The 27571-nt window shown below is 37.9% G+C and overlaps 3 protein-coding genes across 9 annotated transcripts; 2 read left to right on the plus strand and 1 right to left on the minus strand.

The window, feature by feature from the left end:
* Window positions 1–2484: 2484 nt before the first annotated feature.
* LOC146459420 (biogenesis of lysosome-related organelles complex 1 subunit 1-like) lies at window positions 2485–9119 on the plus strand. Its single transcript, XM_085089589.1, has 6 exons — window positions 2485–2629; window positions 3921–3993; window positions 4753–4820; window positions 6175–6239; window positions 6349–6433; window positions 7890–9119. The coding sequence occupies exons 1-6, from the start codon at window positions 2569–2571 to the stop codon at window positions 7910–7912; spliced, it is 375 nt and encodes a 124-aa protein (XP_084945715.1). The 5' UTR covers window positions 2485–2568; the 3' UTR covers window positions 7913–9119.
* A 643-nt stretch (window positions 9120–9762) lies between these two features.
* On the plus strand, window positions 9763–27185 carry LOC146459421 (QRFP-like peptide receptor). 7 transcript variants are annotated; one of them, XM_085089582.1, is made up of 2 exons: window positions 9763–9904; window positions 25488–27184. In XM_085089582.1, the coding sequence occupies exon 2, from the start codon at window positions 25588–25590 to the stop codon at window positions 27028–27030; it is 1443 nt and encodes a 480-aa protein (XP_084945708.1). In that variant the 5' UTR covers window positions 9763–9904; window positions 25488–25587; the 3' UTR covers window positions 27031–27184. The 7 variants fall into 7 exon arrangements, with proteins under 7 accessions (XP_084945708.1, XP_084945706.1, XP_084945712.1 ...); XM_085089580.1 differs by having other exon boundaries at window positions 9814–9942; window positions 25488–27185; XM_085089586.1 differs by lacking the exon at window positions 9763–9904 and adding an exon at window positions 16059–16105 and having other exon boundaries at window positions 25488–27185.
* LOC146459422 (bcl-2-related protein A1-like) lies at window positions 12154–12778 on the minus strand. The gene has a single exon (XM_085089576.1). It carries the CDS (start codon window positions 12756–12758, stop codon window positions 12192–12194), a length of 567 nt encoding a protein of 188 aa, XP_084945702.1. The 5' UTR covers window positions 12759–12778; the 3' UTR covers window positions 12154–12191.
* Window positions 27186–27571: the final 386 nt, after the last annotated feature.

Here is a 27571-nt window from a genome sequence, read left to right on the forward strand (position 1 = left end):
GATAAAATGTGGGCAAGATTTTCACGATAGTCCTATAATTTGTGAATAGAGTAGAAGCATTTGTCAAATTTAAGAATGGGATTGGGTGGAAAACTTGCCAAAAGCATTGGTTGGAGTACATTTGCTCCGCTGGATTGTGGCTTATCCAGTGGATAAAGTTATCCGCTCTTTGAACAACTGGGGCCAGAGCCTCTCGAACTACCCCGAGATGCGCAGAACGTATGAGCAGTATCAAAAGGAAGCGCCGTCCTTTACTGAAGTCAAAATTTCAATTGTGTAAACGGCTTGGTATTAAAACTAAGAATACAATACAATACAGTACTTCATTTATACATGTGACACCAAGGAGCCCTTTAAGTGCTCGTTAAAACGTGTACGTGTGTACAAATGTAAAATAATAAAATTGTACAAATGTAAAAGAATAAAATTAATCAGTTAAACTTTCATTTAATACTGAATTGGAGTCCATGACAAGAAAGAACACGTTAATTAGTCAGTTTACCAAGTTTTGAGGTTCTGTTGTTAGATTGTAACCATGTAGAAGGCTTTCAAAAATCGGAAAAAATAGAGACTTTGTATGGATTTGGGGGACGCCATCTCAGAATTAGAGACATTTGTATGGAATTTGGGTGACCTTTGACAGGTCACAGCTTGGTTACTATGCAATGAAACATAACCAAACTTGGTAAAGTGACTAAATGTTTATGTGATATTTCTTCATATGACGCAATTTGAACAACGTGAGTGAACTAGGGTCCAGTCCCTTTATGAACTTCGGAACGGGCAATAGGGTTAAAAATAACCAAATCCCCGATAAATGTTTTCTTTGCTATTGGCACAATCGTTTGGCTTTGCTGGGCGTTACGCAAAAAACAGACCGCAAAAGTACACGTTGTTAAGTTTGGAGCAACTTCAGCAGGAAAAGTTAGAAAAAAAATGACAGTGAATTCTTTGACCATTTGAGGTTTCTGGAACCGGCAAGACGGGCTTTAATTTTCCAAAACTTGAAACAGCTTGCTGCCCGACCACGTCAACCTATGCCGGTACTTTAGATCTTTTCAATAAACGCTTTTTTCCCCTTTTTGTGTAGAGCTCGACATGAAGGGATGAATGATACTCCGTGTTTTCACACGAGAGAGCTTTACTTCAGTTACCAACCGAAGATTTAGTAACCTAACTGCAGTTGTTTTTTATTTAATTGGAAGGGCCTCTAGTGATATCAGTTTTTTATATGTAAATACTGAAGGAGAAACCCTCTTTAAATAAAGGTATTTACCTAATTAATCGCAGCTATATGAAGCTGTACGTTGTTACACCTTGCTTTATACACCTGCTCAATCTTGCGGAATATCCCCTGATTTTAGAGAAGTATCAGGCGGCATTCTGCGCGATTTCGAAGGATAATTGGTTGTTATTCAATGAAACAACACCAAATATGGTCAAATGACTAATCTAAACGTTGTCTTTCATATGAAGTTGCAATTTATAAATTAGATAAAATTTGCAACTCGACTCAGTCTCCTGCTCAACCTCAAAGTGGCCTATAGATCTTAGGGGGGCCTCAAAGCAGCTCAAAGTGGCCTACATGGGGACATTGTGCCATATACATACATAGCAGTTGTTTGTGCAAACAGTTGACGAAAAACGGTGAGTGATCGAATTGTCTGTATAATAGAAAGAAAATTCCGCACTCGAAAATAAAATTCATATACCGTCGAACCTCCCCTTGCGACCACATCTCGTAAGTGACCACCTCTCTTGAGCTACCAGTTTTCCAAAATACAAAAATTTCCCAAATCACCATAGTTGGAACTTCTCGTTTGCGACAGCGACAACTTTTAGAGATGATAGTTTGCAATTTTCTTTTGTTTTTAACCTCTCGTAAGCGATCACTTGTCGCATACGCAACAAAAGTCCTCATATCTATCCACTGACAGCAGTTGGACAATTTACCTTTGTAACATGTACATTCTTGGATAGTTCAGGGGACATGAATATCGAATGTCACAATCAGAGGTAGCGGGTGCCCCATCACCTTGGACACTGAAATTCTTTGGCAATATAATTTTGGAAATACAAAATATTAACGGCAGACTGATCCCAACGGCGGAGGTGACGAGCTGGCCACTCAATCGCCGTTGGGATCAGTCTGCCGTTAATACTTTGTATTTGAGATAATTTGCTGATCCAGGTCTACAAGTGATCCGGCACCACTCATTGGTTTGTCGCTGTGGAATTGCAGATTTTATTGTAATTTTGGAAAGTTGATAAACGTTTTTGTGGCTACTAAACCTCTGGAGTCTCCTTATGCTAACGAGTTCAAAATTTAGACCCCTTGTGGTCTCACCCTTTCTCCCGTAAGCGACCATTTTGGGTGGTCGCTCAGGGGAGGTTTGACTGTTTTTTATATGCCCTCCATATACGGTACACTGTATGTCCCCATACACCACATACCCACCAACCTCTCAGCGTTATCCGCTGACTGTAGAGCCCGCGGAGGACCGGATCCAGTTGGATTGAATTCAGTATTTCAGTGTTCCGAGTATTGTATGTTTCAGCTAAATTAGGATGCTTTCTCGTGCTTTTAAGGAGCATCAGGTGAAACAAGCAGCTCACCGTGAAAATCAAGGTACCGTATTAAATTCTTATTATTTTTTAACCAAAGTAATTACCAAATAGCAAACTAATACAGGCAATCTCGACAGACTGGACAAACTGTTTATCGAACATATTTTGTTGTCGATCATAAAAAGTTGCCGATGACAAAAATCGAGTGTGTGAGCCAAGTAATCGATAATAAACGCGGTAGCTTAATTCCTGATGATTTATGGCCCATATGCTTCGTTCTTGGGGCCATAAATCAGCAGGAAAAAACTTGGTCCTATCCTACACTATGCACCCCGAACTCAATTAATAAGAAGTACTTATACCATGCCCCACAAATGTGGCAGGAGTATGGATCAGGGGAAAAAGAAAATATCACTAAATCAGCAAGATTTAGTGATTTTTCTTGTTGTTTGAAATAAAAGAATTATTCCCCTTGCACTTGTTGATACGAGATGATTATAGCCAACTTGGCACTGCCTTCCCCATTGGCTAATCATTGTATTGTAATGTAAGTAATTGTGTTGCATTAATTAATAATAATGAAAAAAAAAAATAATAATAATCATTTTGTATCCAACGGATACTTGTGGAATCATTGTTAACTACCTAGTCTGTGAGACAGTTTTCGACAACTACATACATAAACGCCATCTTTAGTGTCTGGTGCAAAGTGCTAGTTACCAAAATTATGTCTTACAGTGTAGGACATAACTAAGAGTGTCTAATTTTATTTTTGTGAGAGGCAAGGCACAGGAGACAAATTGATACATCCAATCACTGAAGGGAGGTTGGGAAAGTCATAAAATTTTGTATAATTTGAGGGTCCTTATCCTGCATTTACTGATCCAAATAAAATATCTTTGGCTGGGGTAAGGTTCGGTTGGCCTTGCAAAACCAAAAAAAGATGGATTAGAGTCTCCACCTTAACATCGTAAAAGGTGCTAAAAAAGGTGTTATTTTTATTTGACGCATATTTTATTCAGGAAATCAATTCTTGCCAGTCTTCTGTGTAACAATTGGAATTGAAAAGCAATTAGTTTTGTTGTTTTGGTGCATCTGAAGGAAAGTCAGTAAGTTGGAGTAACAGCTTTTTAAATAAAATGTGGAAATATTTCGGAGTATTCCTTCACGTTGAGACACAAATTCAAGGCCTTCATGTGTACTTACACCTGTAGTTGCACTTGGCCAAAATTCTTAACAATCTTGCTCCCCCCCCCCCCCCACCCCATTCACCCCTAGACCTAGTAGTTGATGTTTTAATGTCGGATACAAAATTTAGAGGTTAGATCTCATTTGTTAAGTTATTTATTTAGAACGTCTCAGACGAGAGGCTGCAGTGGCGTCTTCAAAACTAACATACAAAATGATGGATACTCTGAACACTGGGTAAGTTAACTATTTTTTGTGACAGCAAACTCATTTCCAGGGCTTCTCCAGGGGATAGGAAGAGGAGAGACTCTGGGAATAAGGTTATGCTAACAACACTCACATCAGCACTCCTTTCCTTTGTCTTTTTTGTTGGCTGGTGAATCAAATTTCCTGATTTTAAGACAGTTTCATTGTGATCATATTCCATACTAGATGCATTAATATAAAACGCAGACTCAGTCATCATGTTGTACAGTTTGGTTTCCTACTGCACCGTATGCACATAAAGTTTCAGAATATATTCTCTTTCTAAATTCAGTCTAGTTGCTTGTGATAGTTGGGAGTCAAAAGATTTTATTTGTCCTTTCTCCTTGCCAGTTATCTGTCAGTCATCTGTTTGAGTCTGACTGTCTTCACACTGTCAGCGGACTGTTGGCTGTCAGTTTACCAACAGATGGTCAACAAATTTGTGGGGAAGCTGGTTTTCAGTGTTACCCAGTATTGATATCATTGTGTGAAATGACTTAATTCACATAACTCGCAAAATCTTTTCCACTTTGAGAAAAATTTGTCTTTTCACTCCAGAATACAAGTAAAATCAGGGACTTAAAAATATAGCTCAGAACAGACAGTGTACAAAGTTACAAAGCTTAATTACCACATTGTAATCAAGACATTTTATGACCTTTCTGTGGTTATAATACCCACTTTGACTAAAGTGACAACTTAATGATGGTAAACCACTGAACTTGTAATATGTTTGTGTTGCTTCTGTAGTGTAGAGCAAGCATATGTCAATCAGAGGAAATTAGAAACAGAAGCCAAACAATTACAGGCTCATGCAGGTGTGATTGCTTGTAAAAGCAAAGAACATTTCAAGAGAATGTTTACCAATAAAATATGTGAAAAGAAAGAAATGTTATACCTGTACCTAATTAAAGTGGCTATGTCCATGTTGTGGTACAGTCAAACCCCTATTAAGCAGCCACCCCCTAAAGAATCTATCCCACACAACTATATAAAGCAGCCAGTTATAAAAGTTCCCAAACTGTTGTTAGCATAATAGAGTAAAGAAAACCCCTGTTAAACTGCCACCTCTATTAAGCAGTGATCATTCCCCCTTGGCTACTGCGATGAGGGTTGTTCCTATTGTTTTTACTGCGATTAAGCAACCACCAAGCACTTCATATGGGTACGTACATAGTTTGACCTTGTTTTGAAAGAGCTGATGGCTGATAAGGGTCCGAAATAGGTGACAACTTTTAGAAACTTTCAAAAGCACCCTTATTGTTGTATTGATTGAATTCCATTGTCACTAGTGATTAATCTTTTGATTTTATGGCAATAAACCCTGTAAACCATGATCAACACATAAAATAATGATCTAATTTAAGGGCCACCGTACCATTCACACCGACAAAACATGTCTAATTAAACTAGGTTTCACAAAATGAAAATTGGTAACGGAAAGCTGAACCAATGGCTTTGACATAGGATTCAAATACACTTTAACTCATGCTTTCATTCGTACTAAATCTGTAGTCGACAAAAATCTGAAAGCAACTTTTATGAAGGAAACAATTTTAAACTGTGTTTAACTAAACAGCTTTTAAACGTGTTTATGTCTTGGTGTGAATGGGGCATTAGTTGTTGAAAAGCTGAGTTCCACAGCGACAGATGCGTTTGCAGGACATTTTTAAGTAAGGCTCTCTTCTTCAATTGTGGACATTATGCCTCTTGTCCCAAGCCTCCAATTGTGTTGGTACATGTATTCAAATAAAATGACGTTTCTACCATGTCTTCTGCTAATTTCTGACAAAACCCTGTTAAGTGGATGCTTGGCATTTCCTCAAGAGTGGCTGCTTGATAGGGGTTTGACTGTACTTAGGGTGATCCTGTACTTTGTTAATAAATTTACAACTGTAATTGTGAGTTCCAAACTTGAAAATGACAATGCAAAATTTCATTTATTGATGAAATCATGGTCACATAACAAACAAAGATAGTTTTGAACATTATCAATCTCACTTTCATGCAAATCATGTTTTTTCTCAAGGCCACAAAAACCAGCATTTCTAGCATCCAATTTGATCTGGAAACAGTGAAAAACTGAGCCAGTCTTTCATATGGATAAACTGCTTCCACTGCCTGTTCCAAATTTTATGAAATTTGTAATTTATTTTCCTGTATTTTCTTCAGTGCGATTTTCTAAACAGACGGTACAATGGTTGCAGATGTTAGAAGCTTTCAACAAAGCTTTAAAGGTAAATATAACCTTCATAGGTATTCTGTGCAAAGCCAATACTTGATTGCATTTTTTTTAATTTTGAAATTGTCTGAAGTATGAAGGAAATCTTTTGATTCATATTTTAGGAACTTGGTGATGTGGAGAATTGGTCAAGGGTGATAGAGGCAGATATGACTGCTATAGCAAGTGCACTGGAATATGCTTATAAAGGTCTGCTTTGTAGTACTAGTGCCGGTGTGCTTACCATTTACATGGAAAACCCGGAAATTCCAGTTGGATAATCAAATGATACGCATCATTCCATTTGGAGTAGTTCTGAAATTATGGGCTTTTGGTCAAAGTGATGCATTTTTATTACTCCTTTTGGGATTTACAGCTGATGTCCATACATTTTGCATGTTATCCATCTTCTATTAAGACAAGCTAAATCATTTCATATTTATGCCAAAAATTTTCATCCGGGTGGTTTGTGTAAATGGTAAGCACCCCTGGATACAATAATTTAAGTAGTCAGTGCATAACCAACCTACAATGCATTTTCAGTTGTTTTTTTGTTTTGTGTTTTTGCTTACAGCTGTAGATTTGCCTGTTTTTTCTTTCTCCAAGTGACATTAGTTTGTTCAAAAGGCGCCACGTTTAAACAAAAAACAACCTAAATTGCACTGTAGGACTGTTATGTCTTGAGCTTTGTATTTTAATTGTCCAACTTTTCCTTACTATTTAACTTACGAAAGAAGCGTCAAGACACAATGACAATTACTTTTAAAATTTCTCTCCTATATTTGGGAGGAGCAATCCAAACATCACTTGAGTATTAATCGATAATTAACATTTTTATAATAATTAGGCCATTTCCGAGTTGCTGTGAACCTCCCTGTGAAAGCGAGGCTAAGTGCAAAACTTTTCATATGAAAATTAGTTTTGTTTAAATATGAATGAAAACTAATTTTCATAACAAAAACTTTGCACTTAGCCTCCCTTCCATAATGAGGTTCAAAGCAACTCGGAAATGGTCTATTCATCTGAGACCTTTATTATACAAAGGCATGATTATCAGTAGGTAATTCACACTGGAATTGTTACTTATAATTTAGAAGGTCATATGTAGCTTTCAAACTTTGTGGTTTATTTTTAGATAGATTTGTCACGCAGTAGTTCATACAGCTGCTGTCTAACAGGAGTACAATAGCCAGGGGCACCCAAGAAAATACTCTGGGTTCCTAAATTTTTGGAGAAACACCCAACACTTCACATGTTGGGCTCCTAAAGTCTTGGCTTTTGGCCTTGTGGGCTCCTTGAAAATTTTGTTAGGTAACAGCCTTGGTCCCATTTTCAAATCCCAGGTTACGTTGTAAGGGATTTTCAAGGGAGGCTGACTGCCAGCTCTCATTTTGCAAGAGAAAAGGTAGGGTGTGGAGGGCCAAAACATTTTACATTCTGAAACGTTTTTCAACTCCCTTCCCAAACTCCACCCTTTGGAATGAAGATATGGATCCACTTCTGGAACTGAACAACCTCCTATCAAAAATCTGCAATTATAAAAACTTTTTTGTTTGATTTGTGGTTAAATAATATTTATACTACGTAGATTTATGGTCATAATGTAAACTTCTGGGCATGCCAGTAAACCTTTACTGAATATTTTTTCGCCATTCTTTCTTTTCAGGGGATGGTCCCAAAGGTTCCTAGCATTGTTAGTGCTGGGGCCACATACTGCATATCTGATGACAGAGATTATACAATAGACTGTTTTTCATTTTTATATAAGACATCAACAAGAATTAAGATAATGTAACATGTCTTTTCATATAGATCAATTATAATGTTAGCAGCGGTGTTGTGTATGTTTCAGTGGTGCATGAACTGCAATGGGCTAGGCATTGTATTTGGGTTGGTCTTTACAATCTTTACATTGATTTTCTTACATAAATTATAGACTACAAAACAGTTTTTTTTTTCCCTAAAAGTAATTCACAGAGAGAGACACAAATCGTCCAAAGCGTGGCTTCTCGCATACAAGCCTCGCTTTCAATTTCCTCACTTGCTCCAGACTTGGTTTGAAAACCGCTAATGTTTGTACAATGGACGAATGCCAAAAAAAAAAAAATACGGACTGTTTTGCAGTCTATATAAATTATCGAGTGTCCAATTATGTAACGTTTGTTTATGCTTCTCGCCTCAGGTGTTACAGTGCGACGCGCCTTACCGTGACCACCCAACAAACTTTTTTTTATAAGTTAACCAATCAGGATACGCGAATTTGATTAACGATCACGCCTCCTTGCAAAGTCCAGCAGGCAAGTGACGCAACAACGAATTATTGAAAACATGTCGTTTTGTATTTTATGGCTAACTTGTAAAAAAAAAAACCAGTTTATTGGGTGGCCACGGTAAGGCGCGTCACACTGTTATCTTGTTTGCCATTTGTCCAGTGTTTTGAAAAATGATGGATAAAATTGTATCTCTGATGTTTAGGGTGAATGATACCTACAATCCACCACAATTGTTAAGTAACACTTTGACTTGTACGGAAAGTTAAAGTGTTTTTCGTAAAACTCATCTCAGTTCCTTCTCGGAAAAAACAGTGTGAAGTTCGATTTACCACTGTTTTGCAAAATATCTGCAAAAACAATTTGGTGACCCCATTTTTTTCGTTTTAGATTTCTCACCGCAATAACGTTTGCCAACTCGTCTGGAAATTTAAGGAATTTCCTTTTATTAGAAATACCAAATTTTTGTGTCTAAATATTAGACTATGGTCATTTTGGGGCTTTTGGAGGTAAAGAATTAGATATTTTATACTTTGTTGAAGTTTTCAGTAATTTTTTGTTAGGGGAGGGGTAGTTTTGAAACAGATACATGTAATATAGTGTAGTAATAAAATTTTATAAAATGAGCTGACCAAGTCATAATTATTGTCTTCAGAAAATAACTTCTGTTTTTGGCAAATGCTATGGAACTGTCATATTTTTTTCAAACATATGTAAATTACCTGGTTCGCTTCTCAACAACAAGAGGTTAGTGACGCCTTTTAATTTCAAACTTGGAGTAAACTTGACGAAATTTGAACAAAATGTTATTGCCGGAACGGCCCCAGAAATGAAAAATGGTACATTTGACGTCACTACTCCCTGGGGATCGCATTAAAATAGGTCTTCCTCTGTTCTAAAAACAAAACAAAACCAAAAAAAAAAAAAAAAGATGTACGGTCATCGTCAATGCAAAAACACTTCTGTCCCTTTTGATGTTACATGATGAATCTGTAACAAGGAAACTTAGAAACATCCAAACAAAAACAAAAAAGAAATTTTAAAGAGTAAACTTTGCCCTTTGTTGGTTTGTTTTTATTTCTTGCCAACCAGTAGATGGATTGTTATTACAGATGCGATGGCGTCAGAACGCCTCGAAAGGAAAACATTCTGAACTTCCGGTTGGACTCTAGCCCACCCATCCGCATAGCATCCAAGAAACAATCGTGTTTTGTTGTTGTGGGTTACTTATAGCTTGTGGGATGTGATCGTGTGCGGCACTGATCCTGCTAAATCTCAAGCAAGTTGTAAATCATACGAAACCTTTAAACACGCAAGTTATGAAAACTCCAAGGCTTATGGCGAAGTGATTGAGTATTTCCGTACCAGGCAGAGATTTTGATCAGCGACTGAAAGAACGAAAACATTTCAGGTATGGACACATATATACACAGAAAAGGATAAAAGAAGGTAAACACAATTTCATCACGTGTGTTCGGTACAGAAAGTTTTAGAACCTTCGCTTTAATTTATCTCTGACGATGTGACTCCGCATAGTTCTCTGAGTTTTATGTAATAATAATTAGCATTTCAGTATTAACATGGTTTAGAATGCGGGCAGACGACCTCTTACACGAACGGAAATGTAGAAATTATCTTCGCTGGGCAAAGAGGCCGCTCACTTTGTTAAGATTAGAAAGATGGACATCCGAAAGAATAGTGTGTTTAGATCTAATGTTGTGTTTGCCAACTGTACGCGGGTGTTAGTTAAATTTGTTTGTTTACGGCAGCTGAAATGTTGATTTGAGTGACAGGGAAACTAAAGTGAAGGGGGGTTGATATTTGAGAGCATTTTACGTTTCAAAAACAGCTAAAAACGCTGATACGCCGATCAATACGAACCTTCCAAGCATTTGACTCATGAAAGTTTATCACTGAATGCTGATGAAATACTGGATTTAAGAACGTAAGTTTGAGGGAGCTTCTCGGCTTTTCGAACCGCGCGTAATAAAAAAAGGTCGATGCCGCGAGATATCGACATTGTACTAAAATAAAACCGTATACGTTCGCAAAAGTTCTGGCATTTCTTGAATGTCATGGTTCATAAACGAAGCGGCGCTGCAAAAATCCCCATGTGTTTTACATGAACAGCCTTTTTGTTTCTTTCTGAAACGTGACCGAAACACTGGCCGGTCAGTTTTATTTTTATGCCAGCAAGTTATAAGACTTGCCCGCCGTATCCCGCCGGTGTTGTGTACTCGCTTCTAATTGGTCCAAAAACAATTGGTTTGACAGCGCTTACGTTATCGCTCGCACATGCGCCGAACCGTGAAACTCTCCCTTTAACTGGGTAAACAGATGTTGTTTCGCGGTGCCAGCACTGGAACTCCACGCGAAAGTTAAAAAAAAAATTGAGAGTTTCTGAAAATTTAAGGCGGCTCTGATCCCTTCCCTATAAAGTCGGTTGTTTTAAAGTTTGCAAACAGTTGCGTTTTGACATGCTAATTACAATGAAATAGCAAACAATGGGAACGTTTTTTTAGTTATAATCACCTAAAGCTCTAAAATTAGGGCTGTCTTTAACACGTTAACCTGTTGCTATGGTAACCCATTAATTAAAAAAAAAAGAGGACCATTATTAATTTACCAATATTTAGGCAACTGTTTCATATTATTACTGTATCCACTGATAAAGAGTGGTAGTAATGATCGATTTTTGATCAAATTACAACAGAAGTGCTTGAATACGTTGTGATCCACAGCTCAACGGCAACTCATTAAGGTCAACGTTTTTTCGAAGTGAGTAAAAATTTGACGTGTAAAGTTTACACATTTCACTGCGTAGTGAAACACACATGGAACAGCCTTTATTCTATCAGCGATGATATTTTCAAGGGAACTTTCTGGCATGATGATAGCCAAAAAGCTTAAGTGCAAGGTTTCAACAAGATTTCGATCTTTCTGATAAAACAGAAATTAGAGGGTCTCCATAGAGTTAATTAACCGTCTGCCGTAAAAAAAAAATAGTTATTATTAGCCTTCAAACGGGTTCAAGGTCTTTCAAATATCGCTATTTCAACTGCTTATCCCGGACTTCTGGCTCTCAAAGAATCGTTTCAACTAATAAACCAGTTTCTATTTTCCCAACTATACTCACTTTATGGTCTGTTCCACTTTTAACTTGGTTTTAAATTGGAAACTACTGGAATTACTTCCGGTTTCAACATATTAATTATTTACTACATTGATAACGTGTCTAAGACCACAAAACAACCTCTGAAATACAATTGTTCTCCTTGATAACTGTCAATCGTCTGCAAAAGTCCTAAAATGTAACCGTCAACCGTCAAAATCGGTAAAATTTAACCGTCAACAGTCAAAGCTACCCCCCATTGCGATCCTTGCTTATGTCCAGGATTGAAAGCTGTCGCCAAATTTGCGGCTATATTTGCGATTTTTGTTATCAATATTTATTGCTGTTGAAAGCAAAATCCTGTTACTTTTGCTAAATTTTTAATAACAAAACTGACAAAAATAGCACAAAAATAAAAAAATTAGCAAAAGTAACAAGGATTTTGCTTTCAAGGGCAAATAAACACTTTTAACAAAATCGCCTATATAGCAAATTTTTGCGACAGCTTTCAATTCTGGACATGCTTCGATAGACGTTATTGGGATAGCACAGTTTAAAAAAAAAACGGTTCATTCTCTTACTGGTATTAGCTCTTCACGTAGAGCATTACGGCAAGGGTACCTAATCCAAGAGTAGTATAAAAAATGCTATTCCAACAAAATTTCTCTCGCTCATGTTGCACATCTTTGAACTGTTCAACGAAGGCTTCCCACCCTCCCGATTTCTTTATCCATTCCGCTAAGGTTCCTTGGCTAAGATACTCTGAGAGCCATCCGGCGACATCTTCAACAATGTCAATCTCATGTTGACTGCAGAATACGGCAACTTGGGCTGCGAAGCAGTACAAAACTACAATGCGTCCCCAGTTTATTCCCGTACTGAAAATTTCATCCGCCACAGTTCTGAATGTAACTTCAGCCATGGAAGCCCTGATATCAAATTTATCGCACATCTGTTTCAGTAAAAGTTGGTGTTTCGTTTCTACTTCTCTGCCAATTCTGCGAAGCGTCGCTGCGGCCTTTGTGTTCGTTCGGTAAGCTTCCTTCCCGAGCTTGTTGTAGAAAATGTAGTCGCTCGCTAAATCGTAAGCGTATTTTTCCTCTTGGCTTTTCATCGTTCTGTTTGTTGAAGTGTTCGGAGTATGGCAGGCCATTTCAAAACAATTTAAATGAATGTTTTCGTCCACTTTACGCAGCCTCAGGGTGATCAGGAAGCACAATTCGCTAGACGAGTTTCAAACCCGAGTTTCGACTAACTGTCTAATAATGATGATGATTATAATAAAAATAATAATAATAATAATAATAATAATAATAATAATAATAATAATAATAATAATTAATAATAATTTATTACTTTTAAAGCGCGGGGATTTGTAAAAACACTAAAATAGAAAATGGTAATACTGATAGTATCAATTAAACTCTTAATATGTACAACTCTTGATGAATACTAATATTAAAATCTCTAATACTAAATACTTATATTAAGATCTCTACCAGTTCCAAGAAAATGATATATTTCGATGCTAACAAGCTGATATAAAGTTCGTACGTTTGACCACCACTGCTGTAAAGATTGCAGCCACAGAATCGTCATTTTCACGTTTTTGTTGCGTAAGAGCAACGTACTTACCGCGTAAGACTTGTTCACCGCTAGCGGCTGCGCACAGACGTCTCCTATTCCCTGGAAATTGGAGACGTCTGCTCGCAGGCTAGTTCACCGCCGACAAAAACATTTCGTGACTCATGGTTGTTTTCGATTTATAACTTCGGTAAAATAGTAGAAAAATACTTCAAAGGAGACTGGAAATTTAGCCAATTCATGCGAAGTTCAGGAACACAATAATTTTATTTTTTATGTAAACGCTCTCAGGCAATTGAACATGTACCCAAAGAAATGGTTCGTTTCCTTACTTTTGCGAAAATACATTTTTTTACCCTTCAGTGAGTATTTACTTAGATCAACAAATAGTCGTTTTGATACAAAACAATCCACCAACAAAGATTCATTTCAACAGGCCAAACTAACAAAACTGTAGAGCGTTTTCATTCACGTGACTACTGGCCATATTGGTTAACTGAAACAAAAGAAACTATTTGCATAAATCCTAGAGGTTTGGTTTGGGACACTAACATGGCCGCCATTTCTTTGTTTTGGGACACCAACATGGCCGTTGTGACGTCATGTGAAAACAGGAAATTGAAGTTATTGAACAATGGGGATCTGAAACTTGACTGACTGGACTGGACCACTCGTATGTTCAATCAATCAATCAATCAATCAATCAATCAATCAATCAATCAATCAATCAATCAATCAAATACGTTGAACGTTTTTAGGTACGTGCAAACACCGGAATCATTTGGAGAGAGCGATTTCGCAAAACTTATGAAACAAATTTAAAAAATTTGTGAACACTCTAAAGTTAACGAAATAAAACAATTACCACTAATTATTTCCCCGGAGGGAGAAAAATTATCTCCACTTCAATTTAACATGTCGATGTTGAAACGGACGAACCTTATCGATTTTGTCTGCAAAAGGATTGTCAAAACTGTCAACACAAATCATCTTTTCGATAACAACACGAGATCTGTCGAAGAAGGGGATAAATATCTATCGCGCGCGGACAAGCCTAGGCAAGGCCTACCTTCCAAGGTTTTGGCGCTCACACGGGTCACGCGCTTCATTTGTGGCCTTTAAAAACTGACCCTATAATTTTTCTGAGGCTTGTTACTGGCTCGGGTTACGCGCTTAGTAGGCCTGAACTCGAATAAAAATTTGGAAAAATGACAACGGCGATTCGCGATCTGTTTCGTTCAAATAGCAGAAAAAAAAGCAACAACAACAACGCCGGCAATGAAAACGGTCGCCATTCTTCCAAACATTTCGGACACACGTCAAGAGAAGTGTAGCAAAACAGAGTTCACACTAGACTTTCTCAAAGTCGCTCGCTCGCTTCTCATTGAATGGACCTGGCTCTCGCTCGCTCGCTCGAGCTCTGACGATCGCGCTTCGCACTCTCTAAGCTCGACTTGTAAGCAAGTCTAAGTTCACACGAAACTGCGAGTTATTGATTTGACGTCACAAAGCGACTAGTCCCATTCCCCTAATGACTTTTTTTTACCACTGATTTTACGTCCTTTAACAGGGCACTGATAATCCAGGTTTTTTTTTTTTATCAAATCAAACATTTTTTTTCGAAGAAATGCTAGAAATGGTGAGATAATTTATTTAATCGAAAAAAAATTGCGGGTCAAGTGCACTTAAAGAGATTCAATTTATGCTGCAAGTTCTTGGTTATGAACGAAAGGAAGCCTTCCTGAAAGCGCTTCTTACAAAATTTCAAAACAAGAAAAGCTCGAAGGCCCACTCAGCGCAACATCCGGGGCTTGTTACAACTGACCAATCACCTTCTGGTGTTGAGAAATACATAATAGGGTAAAACACATGAAGAATGGTTGGGGTTTTTTTTTGTGCAATTTCAAGTAAGCTACCATTCTTACTTTAAAGACACCAATATCCTAAACTACTCCATAAGGGCCAAACAGGGAAAAGTATTTATTACATGACATTGAAATTGCGTAGCCCCCATTCATACATCGGATATCATTATGTTCGCTTTTTATAGACAATGGTTTCAATGAGCAACAAAAATGATGCTACTACACCTGCTTTTTGAACTCTTATTTCGCACTACATGCAACAGAAATCGCGTCCTGCTAGATAGATAGATAGTTTTATTGATGAAAAAACTTGACAGCCCAAAAGCTGAATTGCGTATTTACATAGATACAAAAACTAAATATGAGAGTATCAGAATAGATAAGAGACTAAAATAAGAAATGTATAATTAATTAAGATGTAAAATCGATCGAAAAATACTAAAAATCTACAAATATGCATTATCGATACATGCTGACCCAAATATGCCTCCCTCCCACCTTCCCCCGTACAACGTTACAAACCATTCCAAAAAACTATTAGAACAATATTGTAAAGGAGGGGAGGGGATAAGAAGATAATTTTGGCGAACAACAGACGGTTTACGATCTGTAGCAACAGTTTCTGTCGATCATTGTTGGTTCGAACACAAGTAACAAAATAAATGAAAAACGTAATTCAGTTTTGTCTAGGCAAACTGATTGAATGTTTTTCCTTTCAAATTGTTTCGTCGCAACTAAAGAGCGAATTTTATGCTTTGTTGATACAAGAAAATAATGAATACAATCATACTGAAATACAAATTAAACTGAACGTATGTTAAGATTCATAGCTGATTACTGCAGGGTTTTAACTTTTAATTTTAACTTTTAATTGGTTGGAAGGAAAAGTTCTGTAGTGGAGGCAAAACAAAACAGCAGGAGTCACCTTCCTTTTCGAATGAAAAGACGCTAAAAATTTCAGTTTGTTTTTTGGAACGTGAGCACCACAGAGAAAGGATGATCACGTCCATCTCGACCAGCTTATAACCACAGCCTAGGTGTAAGTTTTAAGGTAAGACTTGTTTCATCTGACGTTTTTAGGCTACTAATACGTCATTTTGGAATGAACTGTTTAGGAACTGTTTTACTTGTTAAGTTGAGTTCTATTCTACAAAATTTCACTTTTTTTCAAATTGTGAAGTGCGCAAAAGCTGCGTGTCGCTCTCTCGTTTCAGCCGACAGTAAACAATTTAGGTGGAGTATTTCGACTGAAAATTTTAAAATACTAAAACACGAGGCGACAGTCACCAATCAAATCGCTTTCCTCGTTTGAACTGCGTCTCCTTTCAAGTTGCGCTTAACTACTCTGAATATACCTCCTAAAAACACTCGTTGAAAAAGCGCAACGTAATATTTAATGCATCTATATTTGCAATCAAGTTGTCTCCTGCGGCACCTTTTAGTTTTACGTGCTTTAGTGTCATGGGGGTAGATGAATTAGAGTTTTGAATTGTTGTTTCGAAATCCTATTGACAAGGGATCAAGGTGTTCAAAGATGGAATATGCACTGTAAATTTTTCGTGCGCATGAATACTATAGGTTTAATATCCAGTCGAACCTGAGTTAAGCGGTCACCCTCGGGAAACAAGGACCTTTAGATTTGACTACGAGAACTGCGGAGACTGAGTACGAGTTCGACTTTTCAAATCCAGTTTGCTTAGTTTAGATGACCGGTTGTCACACCAATCTTGTTTCTAGGGTCTCCTTGCCTGCTGGTAAACAACGGGAAGGGACGAGAGTTCTGGGGATGCGACTGATTTGAAATTTGGAATTCGTACTTGTAACTCAACCTCCTACACGTACTCTGATCTGGATGTCCCTAATAGGCCAATTTCATGATGGCGTTATTTGACAACTAACTACTAGAATTTATTTCGTTTTCGTTTTCAAATTCAAATTCAAATTTTGTAATCCCAGTGGTGAGCAAAGAACAACAGCTCTAATTAGCATGAGAAAACAAAACAAAAAGAAAAAAAAAGACTGAAGGATTCTGGTAGTTGTAATCAAATGACGCCATAGTGAAAATGTTCGATTGCTTTAATACAGGTTGTACAGAATACACGTTAAACACAATAAAATCGTCATTTCAATTCACATTTGGTAACAAAGTGTACAGTTTATGCAGAAAAGCACTCACAAAATCACTTACTTGGTTACGAAACGGCAACGATAAAGCCCGGGGGGGGGGGGGGGGGGAATACTCCGTTATGTGACCTTAACGGGACGTGCGGCCCGATAGGGTGTGGTTTTCAGGGTGTTCTGTCTTGAAAGGAGTATCTATTTCATCACTCTCTGTCTAAACAGGGTATCGCTACATGACCTAATGGCTTAAACAGGATAAGCTTAGATGTCTGTTTATTGGGCTTTTGAAGAACGAAGCATATTTCAATGAAGTAAAAGTAATCTGCAAAGGACCGCCAATGGCCGCTATTGTTATTCATTGTTATTTATTGATTGCCAATACATTAAAATACAGTAAGAAACTAGTGTATTCTTATTTCATTCTAGTCTTAAACAGGGTATGGTTTTGGGTTAAATGTCTTAGATAGGGTCTGAAAATTTTGAATTCAGTCTTAAGCGGGATAGGGAAGTCAGAGAATAGTGTCTTAAACAGGGTCAGGGTTTAAACGTCCGGGCCGCACCTCCCTACCCAAGCATCTGTTGAGTACCCCCCCCCCCCCCCTCGGGCGATAAAGTGGTTTGACAACGGAGAACTTGGCGTAAAAATGGACCAATAAAGCATTAACGCCAACAGTCAGTATTGCAGGTCGTTGCATATTCAATTACCTGACAGGTTATTCGTTACCATATATTTCAATGATTTCCTTTACCAAAGTGACTGTTTAAAACAGCTCAAGACAATAGATACAGCTGGTTGAGACTTAGTAAAGGGTGACAGCGACCGTTTAATAAAGGTAACCGCTTGATAGATGTCAAAATTGCAGTCAAAATTAAGGGGAGTAATTTTCCGGACTTTCACAACTGACCGCTTAATAGAGGGTGACAGCTTGACTGCATTATCAACCGTTGTTATTTTTTTTGGGTATAATTTTCAGAGGTGATTTCACCGCATCCAGCGGTGATTATTGGTAATATATATGCTTAAAAAGTGAAATATATGGCTAAAGGATTACAAACAGGAAACGTAAACACACTGCGATATTTTATGCATTTATTTTTGCAATCAAGTTGTCGTGCTTTGGTGTCGTCGATCGAGCCGGTAGCTGAATCAAAATTAAATTTTTAATTATTGTCTTGAATTCACAATGACAAGGGATCAAGGTGGAGTATATTTAATACAGGTTGCACAGAATACACATTTAAACACAAAAGAATAGTAAATTTACGGACTTTGACCACTGACCGCTTAACAGAGGGTGACAGCTTGATACGGCGCCGCTTAATACAGGGTATAATTTTCAGAGGTGATTTCACCGCCGCGCGTTCAGCGGTGATTATGGGATTTCAACTAGTGACATGGCGCGTAGTTTTTGGAGAAAACTTTTACATACTGAAATATTTAACACTAAGATGAAGTTAAATGACCAACAGAACTTTTGGATCTAAAGTATTGGAAAGATATTTTGGAAGACAGTAAAATCTTGTGGGAATCCTTGTGACAATCTGCCACTCCAGTAACACATGCTAGACGATTTTTACAAACTCTTTCAGCAATAACCGCACAAAGGTACCCGGCTGACAATGTTATTCTTAGTACTCCGAGTATGCCTGTGTCATTCACTGAATAATACATCATTCTCAATGTTATTCCTGTTGCATTGTTTCTCTTGTGGGTCTGATTTCCAAATGATCAGTACAGCGAATACAATCTCTCCAGAAGAATCATTTAAAAACGTTTGGGTGTACTAACGTGTACAACGTTGTTGTTATTCCACTTACACGTTGTTAGGGTTAACATCTTGTCTACAACAGTATAAGTAAACGTGTCTGTAATGACTGTAATGTGCATTATCCGAGCTTTTTAGTGGGAAAAATGGTGGAGCTGGACCATTTTAGTGAGGGATGTGCACAGCCTATCGCTGGCTTGATTTACAAACTGGTTATCCTTGATAGCTTGCGCGCAGATTACGCTGTTCGAAGAGCATCATTAGAAAATTAATCGTCTTTGATGTTCTTTTTATATCCTCTTAAATAACGATTTATATTGCGAAATTATTTATTTCTCAGGTGAATTTTTGATTGTAGAAGTTTCCGTTTGATTTCGCCGTCCAAAAAGTTTCCCTTTGATTCAAGGTGCGTGATTTTTGATTTTCAAAAATTTTGAAAAGTGAGTTCGTAAGCTTCATGGTTTGTCCGTTTAATTTCTCAGTGGAAACTTTGCGTGATTTTTGTTACTCAAGTGAGTTCTTGATTTCCAAAATGTGTCCGCTTGATTTCTTATGTAAAACGTAGAATTTCCCAAATGGAATTTACAAATGGCCGGTATTTTGATTTCCAACTAGAAATGAAAACACAGGGTCATTCGTTCAATTCTATTACGAAAAGAGGAATTAGCATTTTTGTCACCGTGAAAACACAAGATCAACTAGGAAAATACACAAGGTACTGGTTCCTGTTAATGACTGTCTCGTAAATTTTACGTGAGCATGGAAGTAAATTTAAATTTTTCCGTCCGTGGTAAAAAGGATGTATAGGCTGTCCATATGTTTTGAGCCGCTTGTGTTAGTGTTCCAAAAATCACTTTCTTTCTTCTATCCATTCTTAAAACCTCTTCAAATTTCACTCAAATTCAAGTGTACCCCCGCGTTAACCCTTTACCCAAGCCATTAATACATCGCTTCTTATTTTATTTGCGTATGTAAATTCGTTTGTGTTATACAACCGACAAACAATTGACTATGCCTTATTCATCTGTAAAACAAGCAAGAGTAAGTTTCCGCTGAAAACATTCAAAAAACATGTTTCAGATAAGTAACACTGATCCTTAGCGTCAGTAGCTTGTGAGCAGAGTTCACCAACCTCGTTCCCAGGGTACCTGGGAACGAGGTTGCAGACTAGAGTAGAGTTCATGGTATGGGTTTATTCCCCAGAGCGTCGCCGTGATGTTTATTTTTTCAGGCTCAATTTTACTACAGTCGACTCCTGATAACTCGAACCTTCAGGGGAAATTGAAAAAGATTCGAGTTCTCGGGAGTTCGAGTTATCGAGGCTAAAATTATATAGAAAATGGCCTGAGGGGAAAGGACAATTGGTTCGAGTTAGCACGACGTTGGAGTTAGCGAGGGTTCGAGTTATCGGGAGTCGACGGTATATCGAATTCTCTCAGTTCGGTCTTCCTACGGAACTCCGCTCGCAGGTTAGATCGTGAACAGTCATGAACAGTGAACAGTGTGGTTTGAATAGTCTTGAATGTGTCCTGTGCGACTGTAAATCACGTTCGTCCCGAAATTTTTGTTTCTGAAGCCCTTCTCTTCCGCAGCACACGTGTGACAAAATCCCTAGCGCGGGATTTGAACTGACAAGCTCCTAGGTTAAAGAGAAATAATTTTTGATCATCACTTAATTAATCTTGAATTTATAATCTGTTGTTCGTTTTCAAAAACAGCAATCTACCCCTCGAGACGGATAAAAGCAAATATTATTGATAGGCCTTTATACCAAATTTTTGCCCTTGTAATGAATGTCTTCAAATACTCAAGTACAAAACGTGAAATTAAGTTGCAAAATTTCAACTTTTGGAGTTTGACGAATTAAATGTAGACAATTCTTTTCCACCGAGGTCTAAGAAATGCTTTCTTTAACAGTATACCTCGTGTGGTCCCCCATTCATCTCAGCACTTTAACTTTCACTGTAGAGTTAACCATTTTGTTATTGACTAAGCGTGTTTGTTCAGATGAAGAAATGTTGTCCTTTTTGTTTTCTTCGTTCAGATTTAGACCAAGACGAATGTAAACAAAAACACATAAAAAAAACCCAAAGAAGTCGTCCGACGTTTATACGTTTAAACTGTTCAAGTTGAGGTCTGAAAAACTAATTCACACAAGTTTTGTACAGAAAACTTGAACTAGAGTGAAGTTACATTGACGTGATCAGTCATCCCGTGGAATACACAATTTTAAGAAGCCTATTATGCATGACAGCCTAAAAACAACTTACTTACATGAGTTTATTTTCCAACAAAACAATATGGAGTGCGAGTCACCTCAGGGGACCGAGAACCGGGCAGAGAATGTTATTAATTCAGTTAATAATGAATAAAAAGAAACTTCTATGGGAAGAGATATGAAACATAACAAGTAAGACAAGATACCAAGAATAATTTTTTATCCGTGCAATGATACCAGCACTAAAACAGATATAAGATGATTTAAACCTTCAGTCACGGTTTAAATTTGCATATCAATGGTTTTCTATTGAAAAAGTCATAATGTGATGGCCTGTAAATAAGAACACCTATTGAAACCTTCAAATTGGTGTATATCCATTAACGAAACTAGTGAAAGTAAACAAATAGTGTAGAAAAAAGGGCCAAGCGACCTAATATTCATGCAATGCAAACACAAGCTTTTAATGATTCGGAGTGTCGTTTCTTGCAGCTGGCAGAAAACACGTAATGGTGAAACTGGGATAATTTGGCAATGTTATGTCGACCAAGCCAGACTTTCAACAAAACTCTTTCATTATTCAAGACGGGTAGTTTGTGCGGCTCTCATAATTTTGGGTGCTAGAGCGTGGTTAGTCTCAGAGATTGACACTACACTGTCCGAAAGAACACTGACCTTGGGAATCGAGTATCAGCACAGCACGTGATACATTCAAACACGGTAAACAAATTGGATTTTTCTTGCTTTGCATGGTTTTGTTTTACTGATGTTAAAGTTCCATCAGGAATTAATGAAAAATACCTTTTGATCCGAATACGAATTGTTCGTCACCCTAAGCAAATTCTTTCTCAGCATGGTGGAGGAGCCGATTCACATGTTGGTTTGTCATTGGTTCTCTACTCTCTATATTTTCCCTAGCGCAAGCGCTCACTTTCCTCAAAGGAAGTCGAAGAGAATGTTTTCATGCTTAAAGATTTTTTGTTAGCGGATATGAATGGTAATTTTACGTGTTGTTCTACTTAGAACTTTGCATATTTCAAAGAGAAACCGGACTTAAAATATTTTCTTTAAGTGATCTAAGGCAAGGGAATGCAGAAATGTTAATTTGGAAGATTTGGAAACCATTTAAATGAGAAAGCAAAAGAGTTTCTACTCAGTGTCAAAAAGTGGAATGGTTAAAATTAAACAATATCATTAGACGCGAAGCTCAGGAAACTCATAAAATATGAATGCGCTAATTAGTCTTTTACAAGAACAAAAATGTAATTTTTTTCTTTATCTTGTATTAGTAGCGGTCTTAAGATTATCGTTTTCAGACTTCGCAAATGACTCGAATTCGCGAGAGCCTCGGATAGAAAAGAAATACTAGGACAGAGAAAACGCTTTGCTTATGACTTTCAGATTTTCGAGCAAGGTGAAGAGGCAAGTTAATTAATTTACCTGCTTAACTCATAGAGAAAATGTACGGAAATATCAAACCAGGTTCAATTTTTTTCTCTATTTTGCACTACGCGCGAAAATTCGCGGCCGCTAAAAGGTGGATTTCCACTGTCGCGTAATGCGTACGGACGTAAATTTAACTGGTTTTACGTAAACAAAATAAGGAACTATGTGTGAACGGCTTGCGTAAACGGAAAGAGTAAGTCAGTTCGCATCGCCTATTATTCAGTTTAATTTATGCCCGTATACACGTAAAATTTCGTGACCGTGGAATTGAATAAAGTTGTTTTAGTTTTTTTGGCTTTCTGTATTTTGTTGGTAAAGAAAAAGAGCAACAATAACCTTGCGCTCTTTAGAAGGAGCAGAAAGAGAAGCCTGCGAACCGCAGACGTCCCTACCTCTACAGTTGTTGGCACAAGTTGTGACGACCGGAAATACGTCTGCTGTTCGCAGGCTACAGAAAGAGTAAATATTAATACATTTTGTAACCAAGGCACTGTAAGTATCTTGTTGCGTGCATAACGTTACGTCACCATACAAGTAATTATTATTTGTTATAAGAGGAAGTCGTAAAGCTTTTCAGGAAAAATTTTATTTGAAGGTTTGGCGAACTGAAGGCAAAGCAAAGCACTATAAAGATTCACATATTATTTGTGTTCACCTCCGGGTTTTGCAATATCGACAACCGAAGAAGCACAAACCAAACTATCGAACAAGAATTAGATATCTTATATTGTTGTGGCCGGTGGATAAGCCAGACATACAAATGTCGCACCTAATTAGAAGATAACTGATCCGGTCCTAAGACTAGACTTCGCCGCAAAAGGCGCAAAGGCAGTAAAGCTGTCAATCAACTGGGCGTGGTTAAGCAGCTGTGACGTCATAGGAAACAGTCATAAAATGAGCGATTTGTCGTTCCAAAGTAAACTCCCTAAGGTGAATCTGATTTTTGAAGTCATTATGTTGGAGTTTTGGGACAATTGACCATCTGAGCTTGCTTGATATTAAGCTGTAGTAGCTGTATTCCTCACTTGCCTTGTGAAAACACTGTTCGATCATTATGCGGTTTGTGTTGGTGGCAGTTGGTTCAGTAAACCTCAAAGCCGGCTGACGGTTTGCTTACAAGGTTGGTTTTTGCATTATCTCATATTTCTGTGGTTTGAATATTTAAAAAAGGACTTGAAATGAAAACGAATAACTTGGAAAGCAAATTTTTAATCGAGAGCCTAATTAAAGTGGTTAGTTGGTTTTCAACCAGCATAAATTGAACTTTTTGCTTCTCTTTTTACAAATATAATTAATGTTGTTTTGAAGAATCTATTATTCTTTCCACCAGACTATTTTCCTCAATTTGTCATTGTCACATATACTATTCTGTTTGACGCCAACGCGGTCACATTCAAACGAACGCTCGAAATTTCAGCTCTCCAGGAAGTGATACTGTCTTTGTTAAGAGGTTTCCCAATGGGTAGTTATGTATTTTAGCCAGCGCCAAATGAATCTCTTTTATTCCAGCCTTAAAATTAAATTACAGGGAAAACGGGCGAATTTCATGCAAAAATTGAAAACATGGTAATATTACCTTCCTGTCAAAAGTGTCATTTGTAAACAAATTACAGAAATAACGCTTAATAAAACCTTTTAGTGTCCTCCGGCGTGTGAAATTGTCAAAATTCAATTTCTTTACCCACAAGTCGTTACATCAGCAAACATTACAGAATCCCGGCCGTATGAAAATAAAACAATTCAACAGATTTAGGGAGCTTTCTCTTCGGTATAGGGAATTGGATTTGAAAACAAAAGACCCATCAGAAACCGTTGTTGAGAATCAAGAGAGCTTAAAAGGAAATGCAAAAATTGATATCAGTGATTTCCTTTCTTGGCGAACGAGCAATTAGAAACCGGAGCTTATCTTTCGTCGAAATCATTTTCGATCTTCTAGCACAACACGTTTTCTATAGCTGCATTATCAATCTGAATGGAAATCAATTTCGCATTTGCAAATTTTATAATGTTGGTGGCCATGCTAATGCGTAATGTACGTTGGCGAGCATTTCAATGCCAGCGGACATGCGAGAAATATCACTCCACGGATTATGCTGAGTTCTCGTCGTTTTATATATGACGAATTATTATGAAGGACTTAAGTTCAGTTGACTTTTTCATCTGACAAATGAGTTTAAACTGAAGTGAAAGAAACAGAAAAAGGTTTCATATGCCTTCCCCTCGCTTCTTTTAACTTCCATGTCTGTCCTTCGGGAAAATGAAAATCCGTGAGTATCTTCTTTCTCAGATTTGAATTTCATCTTCCTTTCACCATTAACGAGGCCGTTTGTTGAGAGTTTGTGATAACTAGTTTCAACTGAAAGCAGGTGTTAGAGACAACTAATCTATGACGACCAAACCAAGTTATTTATTGTTGGGCGATAAACAAACCCTTCAGTATTGTCGCGATCGACTGTCAGTTGAATCAAAATAATTCATATAATCCTTAACTCCCGAACACTCCAATCAGGGCATGTCATTTGCCGTCGTATTGACGCCGTTCTTAAATTTTAATCAAAATTTTTACTTTAATCATGTAATTTGGGCTTATCCTCGAAAAGGAAAATGATAATTTGAATGATGTCATAATTACATTTAAACTCATATCTTAAGACTGAAAAAAGTGCTATTCAAAGACCTTTGGTGTTAAGATTGCTTATACAGTGAAACGTAATCGACTTCTGATAATCTCGGTAGCGCACCTTTTTTTTCAAGAATAATCAGTGAAAACTAATTATCAGTGAAAGCTTTGGCCTTAATGACTTTGCTTCTAACTGATGCTGCATTTATTTGAAAGAATTTGGTGAGTACTAATTCTTGACTCTGTTTTCTTCTTTTCGCAGTCACGTCGTACATAAGAGCTTGATCTTACAGTTTAATACAAACTGCCATTCAGTAATCGCAACAAACAGTAAAGCATCACGTTAAATCAAATGCAAAGACATGGACAACTTGTTTAAAAACACAACAATCGAGAAGAACTTGACTAATAACTCAAGCGAATTCTTCGCCACCAAAGCCGGCAGTCCTCTGTCGATAGTCGTAGCGTTGACTATCGGTAACATCCTTTCCATCTTCTTGGGCACTCTGGGGAACTGCCTGGTCATAATATCGGTAATTATCAACCGGGGTATGCGTTCAACAACTAATTTCTTCATAGCATCGCTGGCTGCAGCCGATCTTATTGTCACGTCCACCTGTATGCCGCTATTTTACGTGTACAATGTGTTGATGTGGCCTGTTTGGCCGTTTGGAAGAGCGGGTTGTCGAATTCTGTCCTATTTGGTGCATATGTCAGTAATGGCCTCGGCGCTAAGCTTGTTATCTATATCGTATGATCGTTTCCTCTCCGTATTTTTCCCAATGAAACGATTAATCACCATGCCTAGAGCTAAAAAGATCGTGGCGTTTATTTGGTTTGTGTCGCCATTACTTCTCCTACCTTCGCTGTTTCATCACAATACTATCAACTCGAAGACTAAAGACGGCAAGAAGGCAGTGATGTGCGTGGAATCGTGGGACACCACACGCGAATTGCATTCATACCAAATGTACCGTGTCTCTTGTTACTTTCTTTTCTTGCTGCAGATATCAGTTGTATATTTTTTAATTGGATACCGTTTGTACACACGTCAACATCCAGGAGAACAAACGTCGCAAAGCAGGGCTAAAGATTTGCTGAACAAACGAAAAATAATTAAAATGCTATTTCTCGTGGTTGCCTTATTTACATTATGCTGGTTGCCGTACATTATCAACAAACTTTTGAGCATTTTCCCTCCGAGGCAGGATTACGTTCCGCCAGATTTGTTTGTTTTTGTTGGAAATTTTCTGGGGCTGTTAAACAGCGTGGCGAATCCTCTAGTTTACGCAGTTCTCAACAAGAATTTCAGAACAGCATTCAAAAACGCCTTGCGATGTAACTGTAATTATGAAGTGGAGGAAAGGCGTAGAACAGTGAGTATAGTCAGCAAACAAACGAAACGCAGGCAATCGGAAAGCCTGACTGCTGATCGACGCAGAACGAGTTCGCTTTCAGGAAGTGAAAATGCCGTTTTCAGCATGACTGGCAGAGTAGTGGGGAATGGAGAACGGCCAAGATGTTTGTCATTTTCGAGCATTGGACAAGAAACGACTGTCGAAATGTCGGAGTTGTCGCGAAATCGCCGAGTATGCTTCGAAAACGATTTGTTCACCTGTAAAAAAAACGAGACCCAGGAGTCAGCGAACTTGGAAAATGGGATCCAAAATTTGAATCAAGAGGTGGTGTACGTTTCTAATGGTACAGCACCAAGACGAAGATGCGATAACTACTTGCCTCCCATTGACGAGAAATCATACACTAATGCAAGCTTTGAGAAAGAAAGTGAGGACATCGGTAACTGATGAAAATCATCACCATAGGTGGACAGAAAAGATTGTTATTAGAGGCCAAAAATGTCTGGGCGATTTCACTAAGCATAAGAAATTTGCCGGTAAATATATAGTTCTCAGTTTTAGTGCCATTGGATAGTAGGTCGTTCCTAGCGTAGTTTTTTTTTTTTTGTGTGTGTGTCTGTGTGTGTGGGGGGGGGGGGGGGGGGGTCTTTCCCAAGAAGCAAGAGCTTGCGTGAAAGGTGAAAAAAGCAGAGAAGCTACTGATTGAGTACTTCGTTCATGCCATTTTAATTACAAAAAGCTGGTCTATGAAGAGGTATCGTGATTGTCAGAGCCCCCTCCCCCCACCCCCCTCCAACACCCTAGTCCCAGCACCAGTAATATTCTACAACAGGTCACATGATCGTCACTTTGTATCCAAAAATACGAAAACCCTTTTTTCCCCCAAGTGACCTTGTTGGTTTGTTCAATTCATAATTGCTTTTAATAAGCTGTAATATGGCTGCCACTGCCTGAAATACTTACACGTAAACAACTGGCCCCAGTTGTT

Source organism: Pavona decussata, unplaced genomic scaffold (assembly GCF_977016875.1).
Source record: "Pavona decussata unplaced genomic scaffold, jaPavDecu1.1 SCAFFOLD_219, whole genome shotgun sequence".
In the NCBI taxonomy this organism is placed as follows: domain Eukaryota; kingdom Metazoa; phylum Cnidaria; class Anthozoa; order Scleractinia; family Agariciidae; genus Pavona; species Pavona decussata.